General features: G+C 52.5%; 1 protein-coding gene across 9 annotated transcripts in view; it reads right to left on the bottom strand.

The window, feature by feature from the left end:
- Positions 1-20485, bottom strand: part of MAST2 (microtubule associated serine/threonine kinase 2) — a 207783-nt gene continuing 187298 nt past the window's right edge. For 6 of the 9 annotated variants that reach the window (XM_013044326.2, XM_004740414.2, XM_004740416.2 and 3 more), the window contains 20 exons: positions 18915-19124; positions 13449-13550; positions 12493-12625; positions 11619-11680; positions 11266-11351; positions 10602-10810; positions 9421-9559; positions 7388-7520; positions 6459-6624; positions 5848-5949; positions 5490-5612; positions 5209-5318; positions 4731-4885; positions 4202-4485; positions 3896-4093; positions 3049-3272; positions 2739-2861; positions 2182-2318; positions 1874-2067; positions 1-1564 (listed from right to left, as the gene is read on the bottom strand). In XM_013044326.2, coding sequence (XP_012899780.2) covers positions 57-1564; positions 1874-2067; positions 2182-2318; positions 2739-2861; positions 3049-3272; positions 3896-4093; positions 4202-4485; positions 4731-4885; positions 5209-5318; positions 5490-5612; positions 5848-5949; positions 6459-6624; positions 7388-7520; positions 9421-9559; positions 10602-10810; positions 11266-11351; positions 11619-11680; positions 12493-12625; positions 13449-13550; positions 18915-19124 — 4398 coding nt within the window. In that variant the 3' untranslated portion in view covers positions 1-56. The remainder of the gene's footprint in view (positions 1565-1873; positions 2068-2181; positions 2319-2738; positions 2862-3048; positions 3273-3895; positions 4094-4201; positions 4486-4730; positions 4886-5208; positions 5319-5489; positions 5613-5847; positions 5950-6458; positions 6625-7387; positions 7521-9420; positions 9560-10601; positions 10811-11265; positions 11352-11618; positions 11681-12492; positions 12626-13448; positions 13551-18914; positions 19125-20485) is intronic. The other 3 variants (XM_013044328.2, XM_004740418.2, XM_013044358.2) reach the window with 2 other exon arrangements.

Here is a 20485-nt window from a genome sequence, read left to right as displayed (position 1 = left end):
TGGTTTCCAAGAGCATATATTACACAGGTCTGAGTGCAAGAAACAGCAAACAACTGCTATGTTTGCTTTAAAAGCTCATCAGGTACCAGTGCCAGGTCCTGATGCTTTTGAGGGCCCCCTGGGTCTCGGCCCCTCCGGAGTAGACTGGGCCCAGGCTCCTGGATGAGGGGGCAGCTTCTGCATGGAATGTCCTGCCTCCTGTCACCTGAGGCATCAGGCACTTTGGTGATGCCCAGGTCTGGCTCCTCTTTCTCTCTCTCTGCACACTTGGGCTCCCACAGCCGGCTTTGGTGGGGAAACTCACAAGGTGGATGGACCAGCCCAGGGGCACCAGGTGGCCATGACTTCCCCTCCTGCCTGGGAGACAGGTTCTCAGGGTGGGCTGGAGTTATGGTTTCCAAATCCTGAGAGCTGGCCATCCCACCTTCCATTGTTGCCTTTCTGCTTGGGGATGCCCTGTCTGGACCCTCAATAAGAAATTTCCAAGACCACCGGCCTGGCTCTCCAGAGGTGGAGGAGGCAGCAGAACGACTGGTGGGGACAGGTCCTGAAGAGCTGGGACAAAGTGCTGTTAGTGCCTGGGTGTGGAAGTGCTGGGCCTTCCAGCAGCCTTCAGGAGGGATGGGGTCAGTAGGTTCAGCCTCACCTAGGCTGGGGGCCGCTGATGAGGAGCTGGCAGCCTCCTCAAAGGCTTGTGGGATCCCAAGCTCCCTCTGGGGGACACTAGAGCCTTCCATCCTGGGAGGCTTCAGTGTGACCTCTGTCAAGAGACCTGAGACCACTCGGCCCTGACTCTTGGGGTCCTTAGACAAGAAGGCATCCTCTTCCTCACCCTCTCCTGCTCCTGTGAGGGGTGCGGCCCGGCCCACTTCCGGGGTTGGTGCCGAGTTCGGCTCCCGTACACCTTGGCTGTTCTCAGGTCCCTCCTCGGCGTCATCCTCTGAGGAGTCAACCTCACGGATGGCTTCTTGCTTCTGCAGTGACTCTCGCCGTTCAGCCCGGTCCTGTCGGAGGGTGCCTAGGGCCCATGAAGGAGAAGGCTGCAGCACGCCCTTCCCAGACAGTACACTCCGGGTCCCGACCACCTCTAGAGGGCTGACTTCCCTGGGTGGCAGTTCCTTCTTCAGCTCGGGGTGGGGCAGGTCAAGGCTATGCTTTCGAGAAGTGGCTAGCTTCTTCTCGGAAGCAGCAAGTGCTGCTGCCAGTTTCTCAGCTGATTGTACTCTCTTTAGCAGCGGTGAGCGGGGCGGTTCTGCACTCTTGGGCCGTGAGAGCTGCCTGCCCAGAGGAGGCGACAAGTGAAGCTTGGCGGGGAAGGCCTGGGCTCCATGGCCAGACAGGGGTGATGGGGAGCGCTGGGGTGAAGCTGCTGGTGGTGGGGAAGGGGTGTGGGCCAGTGGTGACAGTGGGATGCTGCCGGCTGACTTGCGCCGCGGAGAGCGGTACTGGCGCTGGAGCTTGGGTGCCAGGCCGTGCAGGGAGCTGGGCCGTGTGTGCCCAGAGCCGGCTGGAGAACTGGGCACGCTGGAGCTGGGGGAGCTGCTCTGTGACGAATTCCCTCCCACTTTGCACACACAGAAAGACACATAGACAAAGGCAGAGCAATGTTAGCCGACAGAAGTGACTGAGGGGCAAGACAGGATTAGCCCTGGACGGCCCCAAGATCAAGGTGACCCCACCAGTGATCCAGAGCCCAAGCTACAGAAATAAAGTCACTCTTCACCCCCGAACCCTCCTCCCCACGACTGCTGGGTCTATTGGGGGTAGAGTGAATGGGTTTCAGAATGGGGCCACAGAGAAGCACAGAGCGCCTAGGCTCTTTCCTACCTCCCAGGGGGGGCTGTCTCTGCGATCTGCAGACACTACGTCATACCTGAATGCACAGCATCCGGAGTCACCCGGTAGCCCTGAGTGGGCGATCGGGGGGAAAGGCTGTGGCTGTGTGTGGGAGAGCCTGGCCCGCTCTCCCCTGACGATAAGGATCGGTTAAGGGAGGAAAGGCTGCGGCTGGTGTGGAGCAGGGATGCCTGCTTGGTGATCTTCCGGAACAGGGAGCTCCTCTTTCTGCTGCAGAAACAAGGGTTAAGGGCTGAGTTGGGGCCCAGGACATAGCATGTACTGGGCCCAGTGGCGAGGACCCCCAGCACATGCTGGCCACCCAGGTGGCTCAGTCTGGCTCACCTTTCTTGACCATCTTTGCCCCGGCTCCGCTTACTCCTTCGCGCCATCTTGGCCTTGTAGCTGCCCTTCCGAGCTGGCCCCACTTTGATGGATGTGTTCTCCAAGGGCGTCGTTGAAATAGATACCTTGTTTCCGCTCTGAGGAACAGAGCATGAACCCAAGCTCAGGTAGTGAACTTGTCCGTGCTCCCACCCATACCCTCGGGCGTGGCGACACCACAGCTCTAGCTTTTGCCCCGGCATTAACACGTCTGAACCGCAGGCCTTTATTCCCTCTACGCAGATTAGGAAATGGCTCCAACTGGAGCCTGGGCACTTTGGGGTCGAAAAGGTAGAGAAGAGGTTCATCTGTCTTGTTCTTCAGTCCTATCCATGGCTCAGAAGGATCCCTGGGCCTTGGTCAGTAAGGACGTAGCCTTCCAGTGAAAACCCACTGCCCTGGGTGCCTCTGTTCTTAGTGCCACATGTGCCCAACTTTCCCACCCCACTATGGCCAATCACAGACTCACCAGGCCGGAGTCGTTCAGGGACCACAGAAGCAGCACACCCAGCACTAACCTTCAGGATGAGCTCCACCACTTCTGTATGCACGAGCCCATGCACAGGCTCCCCGTTGACATGAGTGATGAGGTCACCCTGACGAAGCCCCGCCTCACTGGCTGGACCTCCATCCTCCACGTGCTGCCCCAGGAAGATAACAGTCCTTAGCCTGGAGCCTGAGCATGAAGTATGGGGCCTGGTTCTGCTGTTACCCACCCTCCTCGGACCCCTGAGGATAGTGTGGGACAGAAGCAGAGATAGACAGGGATAGGCCCTGGTGAGGGGACGATGAAACTGGGAAACAACAGGTCTGGATGCCGATACATACCCACACCATGTGGTGCACGGTGTAGATGTCCGATTCACCCATGTAGACACGGATGGCCCGCAGGGTGAAGCCATACTTCTTGCCAGCTCGGTGGATGATGATGGGGGGCCTTGAGCTGCTGAGAGCTGGCAAGAAGTCCCTGCTTGGAGAAGAATCCCTGGATGATGGATTGGATGACTGGGAATGTGGGGACATAGGGCTGGCCAGTGGAGAAGAGGTGTGTTCTGGAGAAGGAAAAGACAGGACTGAGCAGGTGAGAGGACGCGCCTGGCCATGCTCCCAGCCCAGCCCCATCTAGGCTGCTAATCCCAGGCAGCTGTGGTCACAGGCAGAGCCTAAGCCCAGGGACATCTCTCCCACAGACATGGGGCAGCAAAGCTCCTCATGTGCCCAGAGCCTCCACAGGAGCAGCTCGCACTGCTCATACTTCACTCATACTTGTATCCATCAGGGGCCGTAGGGCAATTGTGATTCAAACATCCCAATTATTCTGTGAGCTACCACTAGTTTTTTGACGAGAACTTGAGGCTCAGAGAGATTAAGCAACTTTGTCAAGGTCAGGAGCTATTTGGTGATAGAACAAGGACTTGAACGTGAGTGCTCTGCCTCAGAGCTGGCCTTTGTTACACAGTGCCATCTTGCCCTGTGGCACATGCACATGCTACCTGACACCAGTGCACAACACAGACCTCCTGTAACGGGGCAGCCATGGCACACAGCTCTCGGATACCTGCTCCTCAATACACAACGTACAGACGTACCGGCCACATACAGACTCCTGCCACAGACTCACACAGATTCCAAGGCCCTTCCTGTGAGTTTTAGCCTAGTTCCCTGGGAGCCCTACCTGCAGGAATGAGGAGGGACAGGGTTGTGGCTGAGGCAGACTTGATCACTTTGTTGATGGGACGAGCGGTGCGCTTTTCCACAGAGTCCCCCGAGAGCAGCCGGTGGCGGGCCCTGCGTACTGCCAGGTCACTGATGGCCTTGGCTGTGGCTCCCTCAGTCAGCTGTGGGGTCCCACGGCCTCCTGGAGTCTCCACAGCTGTGGGCCCAAGTGAGCAGTGAGACCTGCAATGCTGCCGAGCCTCCCCACCCGGCCTGCCTGCAGCAGCCTCCAGGCCAGGCCCTCGGGCTGCCTGCTGGGCCACACCTGAGCTGGAACCGCAGCTCTGGCCAAAGGGCTCCTCGTCTAGCTTTAGCCGCCGCTCCACTGGACGTTCAGGGGCAGGCCCCGATACACCTTCTCCAGAAGGGGGTGTCAGGAGCCATGTCCCCTCCTGCTGCTGTCTCCTGGGGGTGCTGCTGGCCTCCTCAGGGCCCTCAGGGAAGCGGGGGGCATCCAGGAGGCCTGAGCAGCGGCGTCGCACTGTCAGTGGAGGGCTTGAGTCGCTCTCCGTGTGGGACGACTCAGACACCGACAGCTGCTTCCGCAATCTGTGAGATACGTGGCCCAGGTGAGACAGGCAGGCGGTCTCCCTCCTCTGGCCCAGGCTTCCTTAGGGGCTCACAAGGGTTATAAGTCCCAGAACTTCTTCCCTTGGACAGTCCCCTGGAAGCCATGCTTGTGATGCCTCCTCACTGCCCCCAGCACTTCACCCTGCTTCTGAATCTCATCCATGATCAGAAACAACAGATGGGTGGCTGTGCGGCCCACCCTAGGGGGAGTCCTGGGTGCTCACATCTCAGGGGAGCCGATCACCCAGCTCCGGTCTTGGCCCTTCAGCCCTGCCAGGCCATCAGAGCGGTCGTCCTTTTCCTCGCTCAGGCTGCGCTTGGTGGGGGGTGGTGCCCGGCGCTCCTCGAGCAGTGACAGACGCTCCATACTACTGTACACCTGTGGGAAGAGTCTCTGCTGGGTACAGGCCCCAACAGCCACACCGCCCCAAAGTGTCCTTGGCATCTGAAGCCCAGGAACTGGAACGAGTCCTGCCCTTTCCTCTTCCATGCCAGGTGCATACTGGAGGAAGCAGCTATCCCACCGTCGGGGCCTGGAGCACTTCTTGCAGTCTCTGCTATACGCAGGCCCAGCCCTTTCTCCCCCTTTTCCTAGGGCCGGCCCCATCACCTGCTCCCCCCACGGGCCCCAGCCACAGCCCCTGACAGGCCCTCTTCTCCCAGCCCTCCTGCTCTGCCCAGCCTGGGCCTGCCGCGTCGCACCTTGCTGAACCTTGGAGAGCATGAAGAGAACTGGCGGATCTCCAGGCAGCCATCCTCACTCACTTCTTCCTCATCCTCTGAGTCCACATGGTGGTAGCGCTCTGAGCGGGCTGGACCAGACACACAGGACGGTTCCCTTCAGAGGCCCCTGGTAGTGCCTCCTTTTGACCCTTATCAGACCTCAGAGGGCCTGAAGAAGTTGCTCCTGATGCCAAGTTCAGGGTGCACAGGCGTCTCTGGGCAGACAGGATCCCCACTCCTCCCCATCCCCATGGCCTTACTGTCAAAGTAGCTGGTATCATCCTCTGACTCCAGCTGGGGAATAAATTCAGCCTTCTGGCGAAGAAGTCCTGTCCAGTCCAGACCGGTAAAGAAGGAATGCTGCTTCACCTCAGAGGCGCTGCCTGTGGACAGGAAGGGCGTGGGCCAGGGCGCGGGTTGAGCTGTGTGGGGTCCCCACCAGCGAGTCCAGTGAGAACCCAGCCCTCAGGAGGCCGGTCCTGAAGGCCTCCACTCTAGCACCTCTCTTCCCGCACTTACAGGAGCAGGGCAGTCTCAGGGCCAGCCCAAGCTTCCTTGGTGAGTGGACTCAACCACTCTCTTGCAAGCTGTGAGAAAGGTCAGGTGGCCCTGTCCTACCTGTGCCCAGTCTCTCCAGAGGGTTCTGATGGAGCAGTTTGGAGGTGAGGTCCTGGGCATCGGGCGGCAGAGCATCATCCCCCTCAGGCCACACGATCTCATCTATAGAGCGGGGGAAAGAGGGAAGGAGGGGCTTACCGCGGGGTCTCAGAGGCTTCAGGCAGAGTGGGGAGATACAGAGGAGGGTTCTAGGATAAGAGATGGGGAGGGAGCCACAGAGGGTCCAGTCCAGAGCCCCTGAAAGCCTTGCCTGGGGCCCAGCTCCTTAAGTTCTATAGGTTCCTGTCCTCCTGGGGGGCGGTGTGTGTGTCACATCCACTCACCATGTCCCATCCTGTGATCCAGGACTTCCCCTGTCCTGAAGCTCTAGCTCAGCCTGACTCAACACTTCAGACACTAGTGTAGTCACAGACACACACACCGCAGGCACATTCATGCCAACACACGGGGTGACACAAACAGAACAAGCCCTGGGTGATAGTATGCACATGCACACACGCGCACACACACACACACGTGAAGTTACAACATAAGCCTCACAGGTGAATGCATAAATCATATTTGTGGGTCCAGACTCTGTCTCCCTAGTGTACCAGGGTGACGGTACCTACCACTGATCACTTGCCCAAAGAGCTCCTCCGGAGTATCTCCAAAGAAAGGGACGCAACCCACCAGGAACTCATACAGGATTATGCCCATGGCCCACCAGTCCACCGGCTTTCCATAGCCCTGACGCAGGATCACTTCAGGCGCAATGTACTCCGGGGTCCCGCAGACCTGGGCACAGAGAAGCCAGGCTGGCTCAGTGTCCTGAGGCAGCTCACTGGCATCACGGCTGAAGGGGTGGGGATGTTCCCACTCCTGGAGAAGTCTCTGAATGAAGACTCCGCTTCCTTCGGTTAAAGAGCAAGGTCAATAGGAACCCAGAGTATTAGAGCTGGAACTGCCGGTGGAGTACTTCCCAGTTAAACATGTAATTTGAGCCTAGAAAACCGCCCCCTGAGCCCTCAACACCTCTTTATGGCATCTAGTTCCCAAACTGGCCTCTACCCTCCAGTCTCTCAGAGGACTGTCCCTACAGTCACATGACTACTGCAGGGACTTGCGGACAGTTACCATCTGAACTGTCAAATCAGGAAACATCCAGAGGCTACTCTCAGGACGCTGGGTCACAGCCCAGTGGAAACTTCGAGCTGTGCTCCAAGAACAACAGACTCCAGAAGGGCCTTGCCCTTGACTGAGGCTAGGAGGATCAGGAATCATCTCTTGTTAGTCTCTTAGAGTAACAATGGTTATGTGACCTATTTTCTCCAAACCCCGAGGAAGAGGATTTTGGATTTTATGTCCATTATGATTCTTGAGGCCCACCCCATTTTCCAAATGTGCTACCTTATCTCAATGCCTCTCTGGAACGAAAAATCGGAAAAGATCGAGGAGTTCCCAGTCTTAACATGTAGCCACGGGGTTGAGTATGTGGCCCCTCACCCCATATTCTGAAGTCTGGACCTCAACCCCCAAGGTCTCAACCATCCTTCCTTACCTGCTTGTCTAGGAACTCCCGGGCATCCTTCTCAATGTGGCCCTCGTACAAGTTTGTTGTCAGGCTCATGAGGCCAATTTTAGAAAGGCCAAAGTCAGTAAGCTTGATGTGTCCCATGGATGTAATCAGGAGGCTGGGAAGTTAGAGACACAAAAGTATGGGGTTATTTCCTGGTTTTCCAAGAGTGCTGATTTTAGTATACGCCCAATTTTCCCACTCAGGCTTTTATAGGCTTCCTGTGGGACTTAAGCAGGGTAGCTTCAGGAGGGAGACAGGCAGTTGCGAAAGAAAAGATGTCTCTGGCTTTGTGAGTTCTGCATTTTGCACAAGCAACTCACCTGCCTTTTGCCCATTCACCCAACTCGTTACCGTTTGCTGCCTTCAAACCATATTCTCTGCTGGGGGCAGGTACCAGCTAGCTGAAGGACAGACTTGCTTCCACAGAGCAATTAGCCTCAGCCCACAGCTCTCGCCATACCCAGTCCCCTCCCCTCACCTGGGTGTCTCACCACACCCAGGCTCGGGGAGAGGGGAAAGGGGCACAGAATCGTGTGCCATGTCCACAGCTGGTTTTAAAGGAGAGCTAGCTGGGAGCAACCAGAGATAGGACTTCACAGAAAATGGTCTCTTTCTTCTCCAGTCACATACTCTGCCTGAGTCATTTCATTTCATAACAAAGGCTTCACCCTGCCACTCCTTTATTTATTATTCCCAAATCCGCATCTTCCCAAATATTATTCCCAAATCAGCATCTTGACTTCCTTTAAGAGCTCTAGGCCTACTAACTGCCCAGAGGTCTTAAAGCACTGTGAACTTGACCTGTCTAAAAAAGAGCCACACCTCCTAATGGATCCTCTTTGCAGAAAATGATCTGTTACCTCTGAGCTCTGTGATAAGTACCTTATTATTTATATTCTGGCTTCTAAAAAGCCTTACAACAGAGTAACTAATAAAACAAAGTAGGTATGATTACCCACATCTTAAAGGGGGAGGAACAAAGAGCCTCGGAGGTTTAATTAACGGATCCAAGCTCGTAGAGTTAACAAGTGGTCATTTGAACTCTGGTCTGTCTAGTGTCAAAGCCACTTTCCATGACAGAGGCTTATCCTCATGCACTAGTTCTGAGCTGGAAATCTGGAAAATATCCCAGATTCCTGCTCCCTTTTCCTCTCCCACACCCATGCCCTCCCCCACATTTTGGTTTCCTTTCTACGTCCTAAACAGTTTCCCCTCTCTTCTGTACCCTGCAGGCGCGGTTGGCTTGGCCTGGTCTCCTGCAGCAGCCTCACCATCTTTCCGTTGGCAGAGTGATCTTGCTAAGCCTAAATCAAAATCTGAGCGTGTCATTCTATCACACCTCTGGCTAACAGGCCCTTTGAAGACTCGCTAGGACCGTTTACAATAAAACCCAAACCTAACAAAAAGAGCCCTGATGATCTACTCCCTGCCTCTCTCTCCGGCCTCATCCCTTACCACTCTGACCAGTCAAGCATCCCTGTCTCCGTGCAGTGTGCTAAGGTAGTTCCCAGCTTGCAGCCTCTCATGCCTGTGTGCCTTTTGCAAATCCTGCTTCCTGGCTTTAGAAAGCTCCTCCCACCTTTCCCCACCTGACTAATGCCTTCTGAGGAGCCTGTAGGCAGACCGCTGTTTCCCACCCTAAAGTTCTGTAGGTCAGGGACTACCTTACAGCCCAGATTATAGTGCGTGGCCCAGACACATCAGTAAATGTCAGAACACTCCTTCAGCCATCTCCTAGATGGTGCCGACTTTCTCTTGCTTGGTTTCTTTAGCAGAGGTCTTCAGGGACTTTTACATGTCACTGAGGACTTACGAAGCCCCGGCCAGACTCGCAGGCAACAGGCTTTGCATTTGGGGCTGTCAGGGGCCAGAGAGCTAGGCCTGGACAGACACCCGCACGAGAACTGTTCTCAAGCAGCCATTCTGGGACAGATTCAAATACGCTGTGTCTGCCTTCACTTATTTAGAGACCTAAGAGGGAGACCTCGGACTAGGGCCCCAGAGAGTGGGCGTACTTGTCAGGCTTGAGGTCACGGTGCACGATGCCGTAGTTGTGCAAGTACTCCAGGGCCAGCACGGTCTCCGCAAAGTACAGACGCACCATGTCCACAGGCAGGGCCCCAATGTTCTTCAGCAGGGTGGCACAGTCTCCTCCTGCAAAAGCCCAGGACACTCTGAAGGAAGGACCCAGTTCCCTACTCAGGGTGGTCTCAGGCTTCCGGTCAGTGAGGCCTCGGGGACTCCTCTGGGGCTAGAGACTGGGAGTCTCGCTCTTCCGGTGCTGGGACAGGGGGGCAAACAGAATGTGGGGAGTCGCAGGCAGAAGTGAGTCTGCCAACGGCTGTCACAGCCACTCTTCAGGCCAGGGAGGGTAGGAAGCTGGGCCTTCATGCCTGTGAGGGGACTGGCAGGGGGAAAGCGATGTGATTTCCAGGTGGGAGTCCTGCATATTACAAACACATCTGACTGAGCCTCCAGCCTTTGTCCACTTATGTCCTTCCTGTTGGCTATCCTTTGGTTTTTGAATAAGGCAACATTGTAAACTCCCAGCACTACTCCCTGAATTAAAAGGAGAGTTCTGTTCAGTTTCAACTTCAAGACTTAGGCCAAGTATGTCTGGAAGCTGCACCCAGCAGTGCAAAGGGAAGAGTGAAGGTCACTGGGAAAGCTGTCGTCTCTCCCCTAGGAGGCCCTGTGATGCTCTTTGACTCCATCCCCAGAGTATTTTGTGTGGTGTGTCCCCTTCAAGGGATGTCCCCTTCACCAGCCATCCATCAGGACAGTGGCATTCCTCCCTCCCGCATGCCACCCTGGGCTTGCGTGGCTCTGCTCCCTCCTTTGTTCCCGCCTGGGCCAGCCGTAGACAGCATCCAGGCTTTGGGGCAGAGGCTTCTACAGCTGTTGGGTTGATGCATCCTGTCCCCAAAAGCCTCTCTTTGCACCTGACATGGACAGCCTCATGGCAGTTACTAGACCGGAAGCCTCTCCCTGGGTGGGGCAGGGAGCCTTGTGCCCACCATGTGGCCCAGCCATATGGCCGAACTGTCTCTGAGACCCTAAGGCAGAAACCAATGCCAAAGAGATTGGGAAGCTGGGCCCTGAAACGTCACCCCTATCTAAAGCGGCTGGTTGCAGCTTCGGGCCAGGCCTCATACAGTGCCTTGGCCTCCATGCCAGGCCACCTCTCCCCCAGTACCTTCAACATACTCCATCACCATGCACAGGTGGCGCTTGGTCTCAAAGGAGCAGAACATGCTGACCACAAAGGGGTTCTCGGCAAAAGTCAGTATGTCACGCTCCACGAAGGCCTGCTGGATCTGGTTCCGAAGGATCAAGTTCTGCTTGTTGACCTTCTTCATGGCAAAGCGCTGCCGGGTGGACTTATGCCGCACCAGAAATACAGCTCTGGAAACACAACCCATCCCATCTCCCATGGGCCCTCAGCACCTGGGCTGTGCTCCCTACCGCCCAGAGTGGGGCATCCAAATTGCCTCCTATCCCACTTTATAAATGCACAGACCAAAGGAGCAGGGGTGTCCTTCTTGATGAGAAGGATCTGGGTCTCCTACCCACAGAACTCTTCAATTTCCCAAGACACGAAGTCCCGAGGACACAGTTCAACCCTTCCCCAGAGCTCAGCTAGAGGAGGACTGATACCAAGAGGAGCGGGGACCTTGTCTGGGAAAGGAACAACGCCAGATGTTAGAGGAAACTGAACTCCTGTTTCTCCATGAGGCTTTGGGGAGGGCCTATCCTGAGGCAACTGCCACCCAGAGGACCGGGTATCATACAGTTCTAGAAGGAAGAGCCCAAGGGCTGACTCAGCTCCAGTCTTGGCCACACCACACCCCTGCCTTTACCCATAGGCGCCATTGCTGATGAGCTTAATAGTTTCGAAGTCCTCTTCAGAGGGTGTCTTTTTAGATGTCAGAGATGCCCCACGGCCCTGGAAGACAAGAGCAAAGGCAGGAGGCAAGCATGTTCCTTAGAGCCCAGGTGCTCAGGGAAGCTGGAGGCCCGGCATCCACTCAGCTCTTAGTCCTCGTACAGCCCCACTCAAGCTTCCTAATGCAGGAGCTGAGTGACTTTGGAGACAGCAGGTGCAACCATCCACTCCCCATCCTGCCCTCAGATGTCCTCTCCAAGAGGACTTGCACCCTCTGCTTCAGAGGGCCCAGCCTCTGGGATTGGGGCAGGAACTCAAGGTCTTTACCTCCACTGAATCATCTGTCTCTGGAGTGTCAGGACTGTCATAGCTGCTCAACTGGGCCATTTCTAGAAACAAAGCAAGGGCACAAGAGAAAAGTGTGCACAGCGATGTCAAACATCCCGACAGTCCCCTCAGAGCACACAGTGGCACGTACAAGGTGGGCATCTGGATCTCCTGCATCAGGCTGGGTGCAAATGTGGTCCTGTGGCTCTCTCCCCAGAGCAGTCACAGTTTTAGGACCTGTCTGCCAAATAATAGTGCCACTCCTATTTCTAGAAGCCCAGTGCCATTCACAAGGCCTGGCAAATTTAAAAAAGTTTACTTCAAATTTAGGACAATTCCTGGAAAATAGAGCCAAAGGTGGGGCTATCGGTCTGTATCCCACTCCACCGGTGAGGTTGGGAAGCAGGGAAGGTGGATGAAAAGAGATCAGGGACTTAGAAGCCCAGGGTTCCTGTGGGAACATAGTTGAACCCTGGAGAATGGAGAGATCTGCTCAAGCCTGGGTTGGGACCCCACTGAAGTCACAGAAGGGCCAGTAAGGTGGCAGAAGGGGAGGTAAGCATGCACAGGAGGTGGCCATTTTTGAAAATGCAATTGTGGTCCTTTGCGGTTGACCTCTTTTGACCTTAGGTTCTAAATCCAACCCAGCGGGGCTCATGACAATCCGGGTTGGGTTATATCAGGTAGATGTGTAAACCAATCTGAAGGAGGAGCTGCACCATCACAGAGAAAATGGGGTTCCTCCGACAGCCCTGAGGCCCCTGGTGCTGTGTTGTGTCCATGTCCGATCTAAGCCTCTTCTTCAAGTGGCTTCCCTGCCGTTAGAACTTGTTGGCTGTGGGGTGTGTCTGCAGCCACGAGGCAGCATGCTCACCCTCTAGGGGATCCCGTGTGAGGCCCAGTTGACTAACGATGTAGCGGGGAATGTCACATTTAATCCCTTGTCCCTCTTTGGCATGGCCCTCGGCTGCTTCTAACAGGTGGTAGAACTCTTCAGGGTCAAACTCCTGCACCAGGGGAGAGAGGCAGTCAGTGGTGAGGGCTACAAGGGAAGGCCTCTTTGATGTTGACAGCACATGCCCCAAGCATGATGAAAGGACTTTTTCTTTGTGATCGGACACCCTTGCCCCCAAATGCCCAGAAGCTTCATGATTCAGGGATCATAAGAATGGGGACAAAGCCGTCTTCCAGGTCAGCTCCAGGCTGGACAGCCTAAGTATATGCTGTCTTCCCGACAATAAGAACCAGACCTTTTATTTGTTTTCTAGATAGCTCAGCCTGTTGACCTGGTCCGGAGCCTCCTGCCAGCCACAAACACACACACACATGCACACACACAGACACACACACACGCACACACACACATACACCTGCCTTCAGATATTTACTGGCGCCCCCTGTGTGCTAGAGGTTGGAGAACCGTGAGGACAGTACAGCAGTCCTGTCCCATCGGAGGCACTAAGAGACTAACTGCATGACAGAGGAAGCCCTCAGGATCAGGGACTCTGCTTTGTTCTGTGTCTGTGTCCTCAGCGCCTATCCTAAAGTAGGTGCTCAGTAAAGTGCTGGGTATGGTGAAGTGAAGGACTCGACCTATGCCAAGGGAACTGTTCCGTGCTCCTGACCGCCCAGACCTGACCACCTGGGGCCTGCTGGCTGTGAGGGGGACAGACTAATACTCCTCAGGAGCAGCCATTTTCCTCACAGGAACTCGTCTGGGCCCCCACATTGGCAGATCATATTAAATAAGGACTGCCGCAGTTTTGCTGGTAGTAGGATACTTCCGCTCCATGCCCCACCCCCTCTCAACCTTCCCAGGAGTGCGCTCACCAGGCATTCCAGGAGTCGAGCTGGGCGGGCAATGACAATCATCAGCTTCTTCACCAGCTGCATCACGAAAGCCACTTCTGAACTCTCTGAGCGCTCGTGAGCCTGCAGGGAAGACAAAGGTTGGTGAAGCAATCCACTGGCACAGCATGGCGGGGCTGATGCTGGCCAGCGCTGGGCAGAGCTGGCTCTGGGGAGAAACGGTGGGGTAGTTCAGAGACTTCTGCAAAATGAAGACATTAGAGAAAGCCAGTGCACCGTGACAGGGAGCTCTAGGACACTACATGACACCACGGAATGTCACAGAGACACATGCCTTTACCTGTTCCTCCATCCAGACCCCAGCTCAAGGGGCAACTCTCATGGGAGCTTTCACTGTTCACTTCCCAACCCAGGCAGAATGTCAGAAACAGAAAGACTTCAAAGCAGGAGGGAGGCGAACCAATATCATTTTAGAAAGATCCCTCCGGCTGTGGTGTGAACAGTGCAGGGAAGAGTGCAAGCCGAAAAGGGGGAAAAAAATCCATGAAGGGGCTACTGCAGTAACGTGCATGAGAAAGCCAGAAAGCCCAGCAGGAAGGATGGAGAGAAAGACACAGCCTGGGACCATTTCTGTGGTGGAGGACTGAGTAGACCTGGGGGCTAAAAGAAGCAAGAAGAGAAGGGAAATACTGCTACAAGTTCAGGGGCATTTCGCAAACCCACAAATGAAATAAATATAAGAAGGTAAGTAGTTCGGGTAAGGGTGGGTGGAAAAGCTCTGTTTTGCACGTGCAGAGTTTGAGGTGCCTAAACTAACCTATACTAGATACTTCCTTGGGTATCTACCCAGCCCAGGAGCCTTTCTTTTTATGGAAACCGCTCTGACATCTAGCAGCTACACCTGGATTGTGTGGCTGCCCCTTCCAGCCCACCTCCAGGAGCTGACCAGCATGGATGACTCTCCTGTGAATTTAAAAATGGATGGAAAGGGGCACCTGGGTGGCTCAGTGGGTTAAGCCGCTGCCTTCGGCTCAGGTCATGATCCCAGGGTCCTGGGATCGAGTCCCGCATCGGGCTCTCTGCTCAGTAGGGAGCCTGCTTCCTCCTCTCTCTGCCTGCCTCTCTAATTGTTATCTCTGTCTGTCAAATAAACAAATAAAATCTTAAAAAAAAAAAAATGGATGGAAAGACAACTGTTAATATCAGCGTGGCAGAACTGTATAATCTACTGCTGGGTGAAAAGGGATGGCTGCATCTACCAAAGACACAGAGGAAAATGGCATGAGAGCACAGTGACCACTTCCTGAGCTTCCCCCAGCTTTTGGTTTCTGGTTTTGGTACCTAAGGACCCAGTTGTATTCCTGTCTTCAATTCTTGAAGACCCGCGCTTTTTCATCTTGATGATTAGTTTCCCTTCCTGCTTAAACTACTCTGAGCTGGCTCGCTACTACTTGCAACGGAAGAATACTAACCAACCTGCCAAGCCAAAGTGGAGTCCTCTTTCTGAAGCAGCTAGCAACACGGATCTGGAGCTAGAGAGAACAGGGAGGGAGGGATGCAGTCAGGTGGGTGGGCTCAGAGTAGGGGCGACAGTGGGAGACACCGAAGGAAATGAAGCTGTCAAGGAGAGCATGAAGAAAGGAGGAGGAGAACCGATACACAGGGTGGTGCCATGCAGAGCACCGGCATTTAATACTTTTTTAAAAAAGGGTGTTTTGTTTTTTTTTTTAAGGTAATCTCTCATCCAAGACGGGGCTCAAATTTACAACCCTGAGATCAAGAATCGTGTGCTCTTCCAACACGAACACCAGCATTTAAGAGCTGGGTGGAGTAGGAACTCGTAAAGGGGCAGCAAGACTGTAAGACTGGAGAGAACAGGGTCAGGACCCCCAGTGGGGCAAAGGGGCCGGGAGAGGTATTCATGGCGCAGAGCTCTGCGGAGTTGTGAAGACAGATGAGGATGGGAATAGGCCACAGGATCTATCCGGCAATTGGTTGATTTGTTCCTTGGTGAATTTTGCCTGAAACAGTTTTAGAGGAATGGTGGGAAGGGAGAGTAGAAGGCAGAAGACCAAGCAGTGAACAGGTTGTTAGGAAAGAATAACAGCAAATGAGGACCATTAAAAAAAAATTGGTTATGATATGAAGAGAGATGCTGGGCACTTGGTGAATAGAATAAATGAGTTTTATTCTTTTAAGATTTAGCCCAAATATCAAGTGTGAATCTTCATCTCGGTTCTCTGGCTGTACCCCACCCCTCACCAAACACGCAAGAACCAGAAGTAACTGCTCCCCTTTCTATGTTCTGTTGCTCGTATCACATGGTACCGCATGTCTAGTTGTCTGCCTCTCCAGCTACATGGTAGAGCCTCGTGAGATCGGGGCTCCTTTTCTTCCCTTATGTGCTAAGACCAGCACAGGGCCTCTTACATAGAGGATGTCAATGTTTGTTGACAGAGTGTTTGAAGAGATGATCTCGGGCTCTGGAATAAGACAAACCTGGGTTTGGGTTCTAGCTGTTCAGAAAAGAGTTACGCTGGGCTCACCCAGCCTCTTTTAAAAGCTTTGGTTTCCTCATCTGTGGATTTGGTGGTGGTGCGAACATTACATTAAATTAAATGAGATCATGTATTGCCTAGTATGCACTGAGTGCTCTATAAATGATAGTGATTTTATTTCCAATGTAAATCTAACCTGCCATTTTCCAAATTAAAACCATTCAGTAATTTCCCCATTGCCTTTGTGATAAGACCTAAGTTCCTCATAGACACACTTCAGCCTTTGCCCCTCCTCCCAACTTCTCCCATTCTGACTCTTCAAATTTATCCACCAACTTTTCCCTGCAGGCATCCCTCACCTAGTCATACCAGACTACTTCATCTGTGATTTCTGGAATGTACCTAGTTCCTCTGTGCCTCTCACAAGTGGTTGGATTCCAGAGGCTGGCTCTTACCAGCTCCTGGTGGGCAGACTGACCCTAAGTGGTTGTTCCCGTGAATCCTTTGATTACTCTCATGTTACATTTACTATTTACATTTGCTTTGTTGTACACAGATTTGTAAATATTATTGCCTAAGATATTTGTATATAACTTGGGCTCTGTAGCTTTTTAAATTCAAAATTCACATGTTAATGACTTATGATGGTGGTCTACTATGGGCATTATGTAGTTAAAAAAGAAAATACTTCTCAAAAAAATTTTTAATGTGGAAATGATAAATTTCACAGAAAGCAAAAAAGGAAAAAAGAACAACAAAAAACATTTTCCTAAGTCTGGTGAACTCCTACCTACACGTCAAGACTCAACTTTTCGCAAACCTTCCATGCAGAACTGTGCTCAGAATGGACCTCGACTAGTCAATGCTCCTCAGTCAAAATCACTATAATACATAAAAGTGAGAGAATTCATGTAGAGGGCTCAGGGTGTTGTCAGCACACAGTACACTCCAATAAATGATAGGTGTTCTTTCCACTTGTTGATGGGCCACTCAATAGCAAATTCCTCGAGCTGGAACATGGAACCAGATTTTTATGCATCCCCAGGACCCAGCACATCAGGGAATGGATGAATGCATTGGCTCCGTATTCAGTGCTCTTACTGCACAACCTACTCCCGGGGCAGGGTGGGGGTGGGGTGGGGTGTGGGGTATGGGGTTGCGAGTCTTGGAAAATGCCTGAAGGCTTTGGGCAAGGCTCTGACTTTAGCATTTCAGAAGATCAATCTTAGATATACAAGCACTGGGGAAGTCACTCCGGCTAGATCCTTTACCTAAGGCCACAGTCCTGGATTCCTATCCACTGTCAGAAAGTTACTCTTGAACAGAAACAAAGAGCTGCCAGGGATTTGCATGTGAATTTAGTGTGCTCAAATCATACTTTTGCAAGATTTGAATTTAAGCATTACTCTTGAAATCAGGAAAAAAAGTGCATTTTTGTAGAAGGAAGCACTTTTTCATCTATTAAATCAAAACTTTCCTCACTGTGACTCTTGCCCACTAGGTTAACAGGCCTTTTAGAGGACAGGGAACAATCTGCTACCTATTATGTGAGAAATCTTTCATATTTGACAGCAATAATCATGGCCATCTTTAGTCATGTTTTCTCTAGATTCAACTGTTTCCTAATTAAAAACAAAACAAACAACTCCTCGCTCCTAATTTCTGGACTAACACACTGAAGTCCTGTTTGATCAACAGCTCTGGGTTCTCAGCTCAGTTGTTAGGACACCAGAGCAAGGTCAAGTGCCTGGAGGTAAAAGGGGTCTGAATTAGGAAATACTCTAGTACATGAAGGGGCACATGTTCTCCCCACTGTACCCCACTGGTGTAATACGAGGTAAATGTGATTTGAGGGGAGACGGCAATGGACGCCTGACTATAGAGGCGAAGAGGAAAGAAAACCCTGGAGCAGAAAGCATAGGGTGAGAACTCACTGCATGGGGCACCTGGGGGGCTCAGTAGGTTGAGTGTCAGACTCTTGGATTTGGCACAGATCATGATTTTGGGGTCCTAGGACTGAGTCCTGTGTCAGGCTCATACTCAGCACAGAGTATGCTTGGGATTCTTTTTCCCTCCCTCTCCCTCTGCTCCTCCCCCACCATTCATGTGCGCTCACGTGCTCTCAAATACACAAATAAAATCTTAAAAAAAAAAAAAAAAAAAAAAGCCGGGGGGGGGGGCCGTGCCTAGGTGGCTCAGTGGGTTGAGCCGCTGGCTACGGCTCAGGTCATGATCTCGGATTCCTGGGATGGAGCCCCACATCGGGCTCTCTGCTCAGCAGGGAGCCTGCTCCCCCCCCTCCCGCCTACTTGTGATCTCTCTCTCTCTCTGTCAAATAAATAAATAAAATATTTAAAATCACTGGTTAAAAAAACAAAACAAAACAAAACAACTCAGGGTATACTCTGGTCTTGACCATCTCTGGGTTACTTTATCTCTAGCCCCCCAAGAAGTCTTTTCATATTGGGGAAGATCAGGTCTCTAAACACCTAAATCTCTACCAGCGAACTTCTCACCATGTAAATACAAAATGTCAGCAAACGGATAAACCCACAGTGCAAGACCTGGCTGGTTTTCCCTGGGGTTAGTGGAAACAGTCTGAAGGCTCTGCTTACCCCAGTATTTCCACTAGAAGAGAACCCACCACAGTCACTGGGGCCACTTTTAGGCTTTGGGTTACAAACGCAGTCAAGTATTTATGAATATTACCAATGTTGGAACCTCAGGCAGAGTTTAGTGGGATCATATAAAAAGCCCACAGAACTGCGTTCTTTGGATACCAAACAGGTTTCTCTTAGTGATGCAAGGGACTGAGGAGGAACCGAAGTCCATCAGCACCACCCTTGGGTTTAAGTCCTGCATATGAGCAAGGAGGTGACAAGCCCTCTAAGAAAACTGGAAACACCATTAATGCCCTTCTCCTAGCTCGGAATGAATAATCCACTACCTCACCGAGGGTGTATCAGGGTTCCAGCACAAGGACACTCACATCTTGTAGAAGTTTCTCTAAATTCTCTTGAAGTTCATAGAAGTAGTGTGATGTAATGAGTCGGTTGCGGGATTTATCCAGGCAGTCTCGGGCCATCTCAATCACCTGATGATGAATAAAGCTCAAGGTTCCATCTGCTAAGGGTAGCACACTGTCTGGAGTGTTGGAGGAAATGAATTCTGCAAGACGCTCTTCCATTTGCGCGGTGGCCTGCAAATAAAAGCAGGAAAAGTGACACTTCCCTTCTAGTTGCAGCTTAGTCGGGAGCTCAACCCGAGGATAAGCTCTGTGATCCTGGTTTCCCGATCCTGCATTTGGGGAACCTGATGGCTACACACATGATAAGATGACCCTTAAGTTAAATCAAAACAGCCAAGGGGCTATTCAGTGGGTTAAGCGTCCAACTCTTGGTTTCCGCCCAGGTTGTGTGATCTTGGGGTTGTTAGATCAAGCCCTGCATGGGGAGTGGGGAGTCTGCTTCTCCTCTCCCTTTGCCCCTCCCCTCCCTCATGTACTGTCTCTGTCTCTAAAATAAATAAACAAATCTTTAAAACAAACAAAAACATTCTAGTCCAGGCCCTCTCTCATCTGGCCTTGTCTCTCTCCCCCACTCCTTGGAGGGTATGCTCTTTTGCTCTGAGGACATGGAAGTGGTTGCTGCTCCCCACCCCCACCCCCACCGCCACCCCCTGCCCCCCACCCTTTAATGGGCTAGCTCAGGCCTGTTGATGTTGTTCCTTGTGTGTGGCTCCTTCACCTGCCAGGCCAGCCTGGCAAACTCCTAGCATTCCTTCCAATTTCAGTTCCCACATTGTCTGTCTCTCCTCTGGGAAGTCTATTTTTTTTTTAAGATTTTACTTATTTGGCAGGCAGAGAGAGAGAGAGGAGGAAGCAGGCTCCCTGCTGAGCAGAGAGTCCGATGTGGGGCTTGATCCCAGGACCCTGGGATCATGTCCTAAGCCGAAGGCAGAGGCTTAACCCACTAAGCCACCCAGGTGTCCCTCCTCTGGGAAGTCTTTGATTCCTCCAGGCCACCTAGGATTTCCTTTCCTCTGTGCTGCCACTGGCCCTCCCAACTGCATAATCTTACTGCATGGACACTGCTGCTTTCTAAAGACTTCTCTGCACTGGGAATTTCACGTCAGAGAGAATTTGATTTATCTCAGGAGCCTCTTACTTGACCTTAGGACCCAAGTGGACTAAGCAGATGCTCAAAGAGTGTTTACTGAAGGTGTGAACCTGCCTCCTCATGGACCTGGACCCTCAGCAGGGCAGAAGAGGTGTCTGGCTCAGAAGCTTCTTGGGGACCTAACTGCATAGTCACGCCAAATGATAAATTACACCAGTTAACAAGTTTCTGGCTGCCTATCTAGGACTTGGCCTTCTTTCCTTTGCCACTAGGGGGCAATTTCTGATTTCCAGTGTGTGTTCAGGGGTGTGTGTGAGAGATATTTTCACCATAAGCATAACTAATTGGCCATAAAGCAATTTTGCTGTAAAGGAAAACAATAACTGGTTGACAGTTTCATTTGACAGTTTGGTTTCATTTCTCCAATGATGCAGTACTCTCA

Source organism: Mustela putorius, unplaced genomic scaffold (assembly GCF_011764305.1).
Source record: "Mustela putorius furo isolate JIRA1106 unplaced genomic scaffold, ASM1176430v1.1 tig00003853_pilon_pilon_pilon, whole genome shotgun sequence".
Taxonomy (NCBI): Eukaryota; Metazoa; Chordata; class Mammalia; order Carnivora; family Mustelidae; genus Mustela; species Mustela putorius.
The sequence above is the reverse complement of the archived record's forward strand: the minus strand, read 5'-3'. Positions and strand labels throughout refer to the sequence as shown.